The sequence below is a fragment of the Ammospiza caudacuta genome, chromosome 5, assembly GCF_027887145.1.
Source record: "Ammospiza caudacuta isolate bAmmCau1 chromosome 5, bAmmCau1.pri, whole genome shotgun sequence".
Classification (NCBI taxonomy): Eukaryota; Metazoa; Chordata; class Aves; order Passeriformes; family Passerellidae; genus Ammospiza; species Ammospiza caudacuta.
This window is the reverse complement of record NC_080597.1, coordinates 39,502,660-39,516,286: the sequence shown is the minus strand read 5'-3', so window position 1 is coordinate 39,516,286 and position 13,627 is coordinate 39,502,660. Positions and strand designations below refer to the sequence as shown.

The window sequence follows — 13,627 nt, the reverse complement described above, 5'->3', positions numbered from 1 at the left end:
TGCACACCCACATTCTGCATTATTTCCATATGGAGTCACATAAAGTCAGCACGATTTATTAACCACAAGTTCAGCAGTGCCTGAGCACCTTCCTGGCCCTTCCACACTGATCCAAGGAGGATCTCAAAAGAGAAGAACAGCTATTCTCAACCTGAATTAATAAACTGTAGCACCTAAATACAAGGCTGTAGGGATGCTTACACTTATTTTAATGGAATAGATATTAACTGATAGCTTGCACAATGTATGGAATCCAGGCTTCAGATCTCTCTGCTCATGCCAGTAGTAAATGATGAGAGCTTTAGAACATAAAAACATAGAAACAACCTCCAGATGATTCTAAATAAACAGACCACAAAAAATATGGAAAAATCAAAAAGGGAAACAGAATGGCAGCTATGAATACATCATGCATGCAAAAACACATCAATATTTCCAAATTCTTGGTTTGATTCTCATAAAAAAGTAATATGCAATGAGAAGTGGTTTTTTGTATTGAGCTGCTTAGCAACACCTGCATTCAAACAGCCTCTGGGTAACTTTGACAAAAACTGATTTGACATCTCACAAGCCCCAATTTTTTTTTAAATTAAAGGAAGAAGCAAGCCCACAAATGGGATGTATTAAAACACCCATTTATGTTTTAGACTAAAGAAGATAAGGAGATGCTCCTCAGTTTCTGCCTCAGGCTAAAAATAACTCCCATATTTTGCTGTAAAAGTCAACTGCCTGAGGTGCAGTATTTCACACAAGGTAATTACAATGCACATCACCTTCAAGAGGATACAGGGTATCTCACTGTATAAGTCTGGTAATTTTTAGCTTATTTCTATTTTCACCAAATTACCTTTAGAGTTTCTATGTCTTTCTAGCCATGAAGAAGTACGACAGACTTGGTCCTTTTCAAACCTATTAGTAAGAGATCAAAAGAATAGAGAAATAGGCTGAATAGGAAACTCTTTGACAGATGGGTTAGGACCAACAAAATTCCAGCTATGCCATTCAGAAATAACTGAATGCTGGTACCTAAATATTTGGTTGTCAAGTGTGGGGCCCTAATTTAATTGTTAAAAATGCTTGAAGTGCCCAATTCCAATATACTTCATTGGAATGCTTTATCAGAGTACTTAACACACCAAACATATGCTTCTTAAACATTCAGCTGTAGAATTCCAAATCTGAAAAACGACTGCATTTCTGACATTCCTACAGTCTTTACTACCTTTGTGAAAGAAATGTGACCATTTTCTAGGCTCAAACATCTTGAAAAACAACGACAAATCATTAACTAATGATTAAGCTCCAAACATATCCTTTACCTCTTCTCAGTATAATATAGTATAAATGAATGTAATTTAAAATACAAAAAAAATAATGTGGACCATCTCAATTCATCATATCTTCAGCTATTTTTCTAAAAGAATAAAACCAAAGGATTGCTCTGTCAAATGCCTCTACATTCAGTTTTTAAATCTTTCAGCATTTCTCATAATTTTGCAGAAGTTTTTAGCTTTCATCTAATTGAAATGACAGTGTCATACAATCATCCTTTGAAGTCCCACATTACAGACACATACACACACAAAATCTTTTATCTTGGAGTTAGTGCATTAATTTAAAGAGAACTTTTTACAAAAGGACCTCAGAGCTTTTATAGGAAGGAAAAAATGGTAACCCTAAATATGGCTGTGTAACAGACAGAAGTTAAACAACTTGTTTAATACAGGTCTAAACTATAATTTTCTACAGGACCAAGCATTTCCATGTTCCAGTCCAATTTCAACATTCCAAAAATATCTAGATCTTTAATCAAAACAGATCTTACTCAAAACTACTCCTCAAAAGAAAACAAACTACAAACAAGTAAAGGTAAGCTTTTGACTTTGTGTTCTAGAGGCACCTGTAGCAGCTACCAGCTTCAGGAAAAAACACAAATCATTAAATATTACCTGTGAAAAGATAATAGTTACTAGAGTACAAAGAACAGAGCAGTCACACGTGGAATCTTTTCCAGGTTCCAGGCTGTTCTCCCACATTCTGAAGAATGTGTATCATACAGGACAAAATGAGGAGAGTTGCTCAGTTAACAGAGGTATGAGTCCTTACTCATACTGCTAAGCACTGTTTTCTGACCAGAGATCAATATGACTCTTGATATCAGACTTGTGAAAAAATGAAGTCATGGTCCTATTTCAGATTAGATTTAGTCTATAACTGCTAATAAACTTCATTGCCACAAATAAAAAATACACATACTCCATCTCAATCTGTGAGTTACAGTCTGGGACACAGACTACAAGCACAACCACTGCCAAACTGCAAACAACTAAGGCTAACAAGGCACTGGCATAGTTCTGGCTGAGCAAAGCACTCATTCATTGATCAATATTAATAATAATTCCTAGTTCAACTTGCAAAAACAAAATGTACATTTATGGAAAAAACTGAAATTATACTTTGTATCACTGATCACTCTGTTCATTGCATCTTGGGAGTATTCAGATAAAATTTGTTCTAAATTTTCAAAAAGAGTTCCTGGAACTCTTTTGAAATGGTTGCTCACCCTATATTGTTGGTTTAAGACTTTTTTGCTGTTCACTTTGTTTAATAATCCGTCAGAGTACCAGAATATTAATTAGCTCCTAAACTCTGCAATAAAGGTCATCTTTCAGAAGCTCAACAATCTTGAGGAAAATATACAGTAACTGGTGAACGGGGATCATGACATGAGGCTTACAGATACCACATTGAGTTTCTGCAGGGAAGAGAAGGAAATAATCAGAGAGGTATCTCATCATCTAGGAGAGTTCTTAGAAGTGTGGACCTCACTGTCAGCTGATGTTTTGTTTACTAAAAGTTTACACAATTTGAGGAGGAGACTGAACACGTAAAATCGTATTAATTTCTGTCTATTTAGCAATTTCTATACAGTGTAGCAAGTCTTTGAGATGAAAACTGCCACATGGCTAGAAAGCTATCTCACAGGAACACCAGGCAACATTTCTGCAGACTTTTTCCTATGTGTCTGATTATGGTCATGGCAGGAGCAGGACACTGAGCAAGATGGTTCTTTAGTCAGACACACTGCAATTATTGGTGCACAGAGAGGAAAAATTAAGCTAAAGAACTTTACAAACAGCATACAGTGGGAAGAGACAATCCAGATGAGTGCAGGTTTCAGAAATCCCATGTTCCTCCAAACACTAAACTGCATATTGCACACAAAACAGTTCATAAAATATGTACCAGTAACTACAGTGGACAAGTAGGACATGAACAAGTTCCTATAATTCACAAAAATAAGCAGCAGGGTCAGAAAGTGCTGATCAGGAACAGTGAAAGAGGGGAATTCCCCATTACTGCTTCCTTCTGCCTCCCACTATGGTCTCTCACACACCTCACACATGTCTGTGGCTCAGACACCACACATACAATCAGCTGTTATTTCACAACACCTTTCCACATCTGAGTGCTGCATGCATTCTGCCCAGCTATCCTGCCTTTGTACCTCAGATCTTGTTATATCACCTATTTCTGCCCATCTAGATGGTTGCTCTTCCAAAAAACCAAATCCATCTTTTTTCCAACTGTCCCAGGCAGACACCAAGTAGACCTAGGCTCTTTACAGCAGTGCATGGCAGGAGACAATGGATATAAATGTAAAAGACAGACAAAAAGAAAGGAAAACTCTGTCATTTCAGGGACATCATGTCCTGGTAGCACTGTCCAAAGAAGCTGTGAAGACTTCATCCCTGGAGATTTTCAAGGTCTGACTGGATGCAAGAAGGATGAATTAAAGACCTCCTGAGGCTCCTTTCAGCCTTAATTACACTTAGATTCAATACCTACACAAAGAAAACACCCAGCATTGCACTGGACTATGCTTCCACAAGTCTCTCACCTACTAAAAAGCTTCTGACTTAAAAGATTCAAGACATCAGTCACTTACTTAGGTTTCAGATCAAGAAAATCAATTAAATACTGCAAAAAACACTGCGTGAAGCCCATACCTAGCACTTTGTTGTTGTTGTTGTTTAAAGGTGAGTAACAGTTGAGAATTAAGACAGGTAAAAATTGCAGATGGCACAGCATTACTTTTGTTTCTCTCAAGGGTTTTTTTTGGTTAATTTATTTTTTTAAGCTTACCTTAATTCAGGATGATGTTCCTGTATTTTGTACCAAACATAGCTACCATCTAAGATGATGTGATTATTACATGGTAAGACTATACAACAGAGTTGAATATAAGATTTTCAGTCCTAGAGTAAGAGAGACCTAAATGTGCCATTCAGTTCTTCATAGCAACATACAAGCTGATCAAATACAGTCAAATCATGAAATAAAACATCAGGGTTGTAGTTTTTATTTTAATTTCACATGACCTCGTCTAGCACAAAAAATAAGTTGCTCACTTAGTCTTTCAAATCGAATTACTTAAATACACAACTTCAACCCTGGGGGAAGAAAAGTTGCAAAGAAAACCACACGTGAGTTTACATAAATGTAATAAGTGTAAACTGAATATAGTTTGAAGAACACAGTACAGACTTGTATGGAACCAATCAACAGTGGCCCTTCCAACTTGCCATCAACCAGGACCCCCAGGTCCTTTTCCACAGGGCTGCTCTCCAGTTTTACACTCCCCATTTAGTGCACACACCCAGGGTTGCCCCATCCCAGGTGCAGAATTCAACACTTGTAATTTTTAAACTTCATAGGGTTGGTGGTTGCCCAGCCCTTTTATTTGTCAATGTCCCTCTCCCTTCATGGCAATAAACAGCTCCTCCCAACTCAGTGCCATCAGCAGACTTACTTAGCATTCCTTCCAGTCCTGTGTCCAAGTCACTCATGAAGATGTTGAAGAGCACAGGGCCAAGGATGGAGCCCTGCAGAGCCCCACTAGTGACAGGACACCAGCCTAATGTAACTCCACTCACCACAACCCTTTGCTCACAGTTGCTCACCCACTGCATAACATGTTTATCCAGCTGTGTGTTGGACATTTTGTTCAGAAGGATACTGCGACATAGATTATCAAAAGCTTTACTGAAATCCAAAAAGATCACAACTGGCATCCACTGATCATCTGGAGAGTTACCTTGTCAAAAAAGGAAATTCAGTTTGACAAGCACGACTTGCCCCTCATGAACTTGTGCTGGCTGTGCCCCATGACTGCACTGTCCTCCAGGTGTTTCTAAAAAACTCCCAACATAATCCTCTCCATGATTTTACCAGGAACTGAAGTGAAACTGAAAGACTTGTGGTTACCAGGGGCAGCCTTCTGGCTCTTCTGGAAAATTGGGGCATTTGTCAAATTTCAGTCGATTGGGACCTTTTCAGATTCCTGAGACCATTCCAGAATCATTGAGAGAGGTCTTGTGATGACATCAGCCAGCTCTTTGGGCACCCTTGGATGAACTCCATCAGGTCTCATGGATTTCGAGGGATCCGGCTGGAAAAGCAAATTCTCTACAACACCGGGGTTCATTGGGAGTTTATCATTCTCACAGTCGTGGTTCTCCAGCTCAGGGCACTGGGACTCCAAGAGGCCACCACCAGTGTTGAAGACTGAAGTGAAGAAACAATTAAATCTCTGCAATGTCTACGTTCCATTTTTTGAGGTGACCATCTTCATCACATATATTATTTCTGCACTGCCTTTTGCTATCAACATATTTTAGAAAGCCCCTTCTACTGTCGCCCACAGTTCTGGCCAGCTTCAATTCTGACTGAGCTTTAGCTACACCAATTTTCTCCATTTTCTCCCCACAGAGGTGAAACAGCATCTTTGTAATCTTCCTGTGTCCATGAACATTGCTCCCACTGGACATACAGTTTCCTTTTTGCCTTAGCTGCAGAAGAAGATCCCTGCTCCAACCAGTTAGCCCTTTGTCTCATATGCCTGATTTCCAGTATTTTCAAGCTACCTGCTCCTGTACTCTTAGGAACGTGGTACTGAAGAGACCAGCACTGTCAGACCACAGCACCATCTTCCCAAGTGACCTTACTCACCAGTTCCCTGAGCAGCCTGAAGTCTGCTCTTCTCATGACCATTTTAAACTTGATCACTTCCTGGTCACTGTGGCCAAGACAGCCACAGACCAGTCAATCCACTCCACTCACAAGCCCCACTCTGATGAAGGCAACAAATCAAGAAGGGCCCCTTTCCTAATAAACTCCCTTAGCATCTATATCAAGTTACCATCCAGGTGCTCCAGGAATTTTGTGGACCTGTTTGTGTGGTGCTCCCAGTTAACATCTGGCAAGTTAAGGTCCCCCATAAGAACAAGGATGGCTGATTTCTATTCCTTAGCTCCTTAAAGGATAATTTATCAGTGCTGTCATCCTGGCTGAGTTGCCTATAGAAGACTTCCACAATGAAGTTTGTCCCTTAATCCTTACTCAGTAGCACTCAACTGTGCCAACTCTGAGCTCCATACATTTCAGCCCCTCTATGACCTATGCCACCTCTTCACCTCACCTTCCCTACCTGATCTCTCCTGAAGGGCCTGTAATTGTAACACAGCAGCCACAGGACTCATCTCACCAGGTTTCACCTTTACCAATGATGTCACATCTCCGGGATTAAGGAAGCTTCTCTTCCTTGTTCCTCTTGCTGTGTGTGTCGGTGTAGGAATGTTTCAAGTGCAGTTCACTGTAGACAACACCTCATGGGGATGACTGACAGACCTCATGAGCATACACATAAACTCAGATTTTGCCAACCAGTTCCATTGCTTATCACAGGCAAACCTGGTTTTCTCTCAGGCTTGCCAGTGACAAGCAATGGGATGGGCACACCAGGCTTGGAAGGTACACACACAGTGATTTAGAAGTTGCTACAGGATTCTGAGATTGAAAGTTTCTCACACTTTAAAGTTTATTAAAAACTTAGTTATGATTGGTTTTTTGGACAAATAACTTCCAGTACCTAGCTATGTCAGGATATTAAAGCATACTCTTAAAACAACACTTGAAAAAAAATAAGGATAAGCTTATCATATGCTAAAAAAAGATGGAAAGAAGAAAATATGTCCTTTGAACAGGTATTGTCAGGAGACGTGGTCAAAATCAGAATTCACAAAGGCATTAAAAGCAAAACAAAATGGATATAAACAATCTCAATACAATTCTTTTATTAGAACCTGAAAATGTTTCTATTCACCCTGCCACATCTGAAAGAAGAACCATAAATGGAATCCTAGTAAGATGTGCTCACTAGAGAAAGCCAGCAAGAGAATGGTCTAACCTATCATGAATGGCTGTCCAGGTCAAATAAATATATTTCAGACTTCCACTATAACAGTGCTACATCTGCATGAATGGTAAGCATGTAAGTCAGATGCAGGGGTTTTTCCTAGTGCTCTGAACAACCACTTATTGAGGCTGTTTTTTCCTCAACACAAAACCAGACAAGTTGTTTTACAACACAACTGATGTTAGACAATGGAAAGACACTACTCATTAATCTCAAGATATAACATGAAGACACTTTAATCCTCAGGTAGGGAATCACTAAGAACGATAATGCTGAAGGCAAACTTCTAATCAAAAGAGCTCAACAGCCAGTACAGGATTCCACTCCTCTCTCTATTTGCCAGCCGTTCAGAGAAGGATTTCAATTCCTTTACAAGACACACAGTAATTGCTATGCCCGACACATGTAGCACTTAAATTTTCTTGATATTTTTCCAACTGGAACACAGCAACTTTCTGTTAGTCTCAACTGAGCAGACTGGACTTCTCTAGTAGCAGGAACTCTTTGCCCACAGAAAGCACTCACTGCTCTGCTTGCTTCCAAGGCTGCCGTTCCGTACAACACCTACCAAGCACCACACATGCACTGCCTTCTAAACACACAGGCAGACTCCTGCCAGGGAGCCACCAGTGGGGATGCAGAAAGCTGTATCTTCACTGCTATTCACAAGACAAGAGATGAACACAGACTGGCTGAACATCCTTTGCAGAGTCCATATTTGAATCACTTCTGCCTTTCACTCCAGTATTTCCCACGAACAGGTCAGGAGACTGTTGTGTCTCAGGTCTGGCAGCCTCAGGTACAAAATACACAGATCAGTGTTCCTTACACCTTTTAAAATAATTCATCACCTTGTTATTAGCAAAAGAACACTTCCCAACTTAGATGACTTCCATCTGGTTAAGTAAAAATGTAAACTGTATCTATACTGCACATATTACACAAAACCCAGCTATACAACTGTCCTTGCTAAATGAACCAAAATTTTGATTATATATATATTTAAAAAGTATATTATATATACTTTTGAAAAGGTAACCACAAAAATATTTGTTATTCTCCTTTCTGGAGTTCAGAAAAAAAAACACCCACCCAAAAAAAAAACCTTACTCACACAGCTATATCAGCATAATTCTCAAATGTAAAGTTACAAAAGTAAAGCTGCAGTTTCACCAGTGCACTGTGGCTTGCCTGGAGTTGGACATAATTATGATAACAATACAAAACATAACTGTTATCCTATATGTGGATCCTCATAAAGCACTGGGGAATAATGGGAGCTCTGTGTTTCTTAAATAGGCATTAGAACAACTGTAAATGAGAAAAATGCTGCAAGTAAACTCAACACCTGCATCAGGTGAGTAGCTGCAAACTGAGAAACATTCCCAACATAATCAAAAATGGTTATAAAAGTTAATATTTAAGGAAGATAACATACATAGTAAGGGTAATTACATATAATTCAGTTACCTTTTACAACCTGAAGAATTGTTACGAATCAAAAAAACTCAAATCCCACAGCACTTAATATTTAGACAAAATCCAACTTCCAAGAAACTACAAATGCTGAAAGGAAAAACACTGTATTTCCAAAGCCATTTTCAAAAGTCACCATGACTTAGATAAGCACTAGTGCTGAGAAGGTAAAATAAACAGTCTTTACTTTATCATGGTGGTCTCCAAATACAAAGCATTGTCAACTTCCAACCTGTTACCCTCTGTTTTCACAGCTTCCAATGTGGTTTCTGTCCTCCATCAACACCCATACAAAATACAGTTAAGACACAGAACTCTTGAAGAACTGGCCCTATTACCTTCCCATTGAACAGGAGAGAAATTAATCATTACTAAGTAATCTGCTAACATTTTTCATGCCTGTTTCAAGATAACTTAGACAACACAAACTGTTCTTATTCTGCCACCTTTCCTATCAATAAATTCTCCAGCTGCATTGCAAATGAAATTAAATCCTACTTCTTTGAGGCAGAACCTATTTTTGTATTCAGTTTTTGGGCACAAAAGCTTTTAGGCACTTCATGTCTTCTAGGAGTGCATTTTTTCAACAGGTACCAATTTTCATTTCAGAGGATCTCACAGGTCACCACCACAGTGGCATGATGATCATAAAGGGGAGACATTTAGCATAAAGTGTCTACTTCATTCTTACAAAAATTATTTTCTTGAAAAATAAGACAATGAAACATCCAGCAAAACTCTAAAATAACATCTCCTGAGAACCAATTTTAAAACATATACCATCAAGAGCTACAAATGGTAAAATTCAGGGTGTACTACTACCAAGTCACTATGTATTGACTGAACAGTAAACTATGCCTAGCACCAAGTGAGAAACTGGAGTGTTGCAGATCACTCCAACAAGCCATCATCTACATCACAGCCTTCTTTTGTCTGAGAACTTCAGCTGACCAGCTTGAATCAATACTTTAAAGCATTTTCTCATGACTACAAAGCTGTATGAAAGACAAGTAAATAGTCTGCAAAGCATTAACCAGTAAGTAAGTACTCACATTTGACACTGGAGACTGTTTTTGAAGCTGTTCACTACCAGGAATGATCTAGTGCTCCCTAGCTAAACAATTCTTAGGAATGCATGTGGCAAGGAATAAAAACATTTAAGAAAGGTGAAATACTGAAAAGAGATAGCTCTGCATAAGTATGTCCTGGTAAAAAATGCAACACTTATTAGTAGCAAGCTCCTCCAATGACACCTTGTACAACAGTTACCTACAGTTATTAAAATTTGACCCCAAAAATGTGATGAAATGCTTAATTGCTACTTATAGAAGCAATTAGTATAAAGGTACAAGAAGTTTCCAAGAAGCACCAACACATGGTGACACTCAGCAAAGTTTAGGGGGCAGGTGGGAACTTGTTTCTCAATGCCTAAACACGTTACCCTTAATAAATAAAGACATCCTTAAAAATGCAGCAAATTCAAGCACAGGATTCTAATGGCTGCTGAACAAGGAATGTGTTTTCCTGGAAAGCAAGACACATTTTGAGTAATACTTTAACCAAACAAACAAACAGAAACCCCAACCACAACCAAACTCACCAAACCCCAAACCACACCATCCGAAATCTACCAAAGGAACAGCAGTTCAAAGAACTGGGATGTTAGTCTCAAAGAGCAAAAAGAAACCCACTGCTCAAAACCAACCAACCAACCAGAGTACAACTAGGGACAGGGCACACCACAGAGACCCCTAAAATACACATCATACAACACCTGCTGCAATGTGCAAAACCATTACTGACTGGGCTAGGACTAGTTCACTTAGAGAAGTAAAGATGCAGCATTTTTAGGTTCCTATAAAAGACACAAGGGGTAGGTATTTAAGGGAGGTCCATATAAAACAAACAAGGTACAGTCTATGAGGCTTGCACACCCTGAAAAAAAACCAAAATAACTCACTTGTATTCACCACTTAACAAAACAATGACACTGAAGACCTATGCCAAAACTCTTTACCTCAAACTAAAGACTATGCAAGTAATTGTTCTCAAAAACCACAGTTATAAAGATTTCTACTGTTCCTGAAACTCACTTCTCAACCTTCCAAGACCACCTCACATGAAAGGGTGTGCTATGAGACTGCCTAGGATGTCACAAGTGACTTCAGGTGTGAAAAACACAATTTCATCTTCTCCTGCTGCTTCAGAAACAAAGATCTTGAATTTTCTTGACTTACTTTAATAATCCATAATATTAACCAGAAGAATCTTTTTTCTACAAAAATATGGTGATCACCAATACTAGTTCAAAACTGTAGACAGAAATCCAACTCTGTTCAAAGTTTCCTGTGGCCTTTCTTATTAACTGCAAAACAAGCTAAAAGCTTAGTTATCATTCTTCTGAATTCCTCTAGGAGTATTACAAATCAATGCCAGATTTTTATACTAGTAGCAAACCGCAGAGGACAGTGGTGTTGGCTGATAAAAATATCTTCCTCTGCCTCAAAAAAATGCTCTTCAAACCACTACATTTTTTCCAGTGCAGGAAATTCTTCTGGTTTCCAAACTGAATAATATTTACACCTGAACATCTATTCCAACCTGATAAATCAATTTTCTCTCATTACTATTATTTCGACCATACTTTAACAGGCACGTGTCTCAGTTTGATCTCCAAAAGGTTTGAACTTACTCTCTGTCGACAAGAAGCTACTAAAAAAAAAAAAAAAAAAAGCCGCAAGTTAGGACAGGTCTAGTTTGTTTATACGGGATAAACGACACCCCATCTGTGGGTCGCTTGGGACGCCGCCCTGCCCGAGCACCGCGCGTCCGTCCGGCAGCGCTGCCGCCCGCGGCGGAGGGAGCGCGCCCGGGCCGGGCCGCAGAGCGCCCGCCAGCAGCGCGGCACCGGGGCTGCGCCCGCGCCCCCAGCGGCGGCTCCGCTGCGGCCGCGCCCCCGTCCCCGCTCACCTCGGCGGCCGGGATGTTCACCACACCTGTCGACCTCCTCTTCTCCCTCAGCTTTCTCTTCTCGATCTGCCCCTTCCCCTTCCTGGCGCTGGGGCCCGAGCTCTTTCCCTTGGCGGCCAGCTTCTCCTCACCCTCAGGGGAGCCCGGTGCGGTGGCGGGCTCGGCCCCGCGGCTCCCGGCGAGAGGCGGCGGCGGCTCCTTGGCGGGGGCGCCGCGGCCCAGGGCGGCGCTGGCGAGGCTGACGCAGTTCAGCGCCCCGCCGGCGGGGGGCGCCGCGCGCTCGGGGGGCAGGTTGCTGCTGTTGTTCAGCTCGGCTGAGGGGCCGCCCCCCGCAGGACGGGGCTCCCCCCCGCCCGGTGCGCCCGGGGCCGGCGGTGCTTGCTTCGCCCGCATCTTCTCCCGCTTGGCTTTCCATTCCTCCAGAAAGTCCGTGGTGCTACCCCCGGCGCTGCGGTAGCCGCCAGTCGCCATGTTCCCGGCGGGCTGGACGGCGAGAGCGCCCCACCAGCACCGCTGCTACCGCCCGCCCCGAGGCGGCTCTGCTGCTGCCCGGAGAGGAGAGGTCCCGGCGGGTCGGGCGGGAGAGACGGGGGCGGGAGAGTCGGGGGCGGGGAGAGAGGCTCGGAGAAGCACAAACACCCTGGAGAGAAACAAAGAGGGGACGTGAGCCGTCCCGCCGCACTGCCCATCCCCGTCCCGCCGCTTCGCGAACTCCCCGGGAACCCCCGGCCCCAGGGGATGGGTCTCCATCACCGCCCGCCCTCGCACGCTCGGCTCCCACGGCTCGGACCGCGGCGCCCGGCCCCGGCGCGGCGCCCCTCGCTCCCCGCGGCTCCCCTCACCCCTCGGCGCGGGGCTGCCCGGCAGTACCCGCCTCCTCCGCCCGCCCGCTGCGGCCACGACGGCCGCGCAGCGCCGTCCCTCGCCCCGGGCCATCGGGTACCATCCCCCGAAGCCGGTGCCATCCCCCCGCCGCCCGCTTGCCTGCCCGGGGAGCCGCGTTCCCGCGCGCAGCAGGGCGGGGCGAGCGCGGCCGGCGCTCACCTCCCGCCCGGCGGGGCCGCGGCTCGGGCGCTGCACAGTGCCGGCGGCACCAGGTGAGCGGCACCGCCTCCCGCCGTCCCGGAAGGAGCGGCGCGGCCCCGAGCCTTCCCGAGCTCCCTCCCCTTTCCCCATCGCGGCGCGGACACAGCCGAAGCCAGGGCGGAAACTGCCGAGATGGCCCCGACAATGGGGTGAGGGCGGGGAGGCCCCGCCCGGCCCGGTGCGTGCCGCGACCCGACCGCCCCGGCTGCCGGCCCGCAGCGGTGCCCCGGCACCTGCCCCGGGCAGCGCCGGCGCGGGAGCGGACACGGACCTCGCCGCTCCCGATGAGCGGCAGGGACGGAGCGGGGATGCCCGGGCCGGGACACGCCGGCCGCGGCCGCACTCCGCTTCCCCGGCGGCTTTAACGGACGGCGGGCGGGGGCTGCCGGAGCCCCGCCAGGAGGGGCCGGAGAAGGCGGTCTGGTTTCACACCCCTCCGCGTGGGCTTCCCCAAACCCGCCCCGCACCTGCCGCGAAGGCTCGGCCGAAGGGCCCCGACGTGCGGCCGCCTCCCGCGGGGCAGGTGCCGCGCTCGGCCCTGGGGCGGGGCGGCTCCCGGCACCGCCGGCCGCTGTCACCGCCGGCCGGCCGGAGCCGCGTGCGGAGCCCCGCGCCGCCGGCCGCGCCTGCGCTGCCATCGGGGACACGGCGGGACGGGACGGGACGGGACGGGAGCGGCCGCTTGGCCTCAGATCGCGGGGCCGCCGCTGCGCCCTGCGGGGGAAACGGGGCACGGGGGGAAAGAGCCCGAGGTGAGCGGCTCCCGCAGCAGCAGCAGAATGACTTCCTCTGGCCGCGCCGGTGCTGGGCAGGCGGCTGCTGGCCGGGTGGAAGTTC

General features: G+C 44.9%; 1 protein-coding gene across 1 annotated transcript in view; it reads right to left on the bottom strand.

Moving 5' to 3' along the window:
• The window catches only part of PAWR (pro-apoptotic WT1 regulator), a 70,155-nt gene extending 57,980 nt beyond the window's left edge, over window positions 1-12,175 (bottom strand). The window contains exon 1 of the mRNA XM_058805345.1: window positions 11,705-12,175. Within this exon, the coding sequence (XP_058661328.1) occupies window positions 11,705-12,175 (471 nt within the window). The remainder of the gene's footprint in view (window positions 1-11,704) is intronic.
• Between the last annotated feature and the right edge of the window lie 1,452 nt (window positions 12,176-13,627).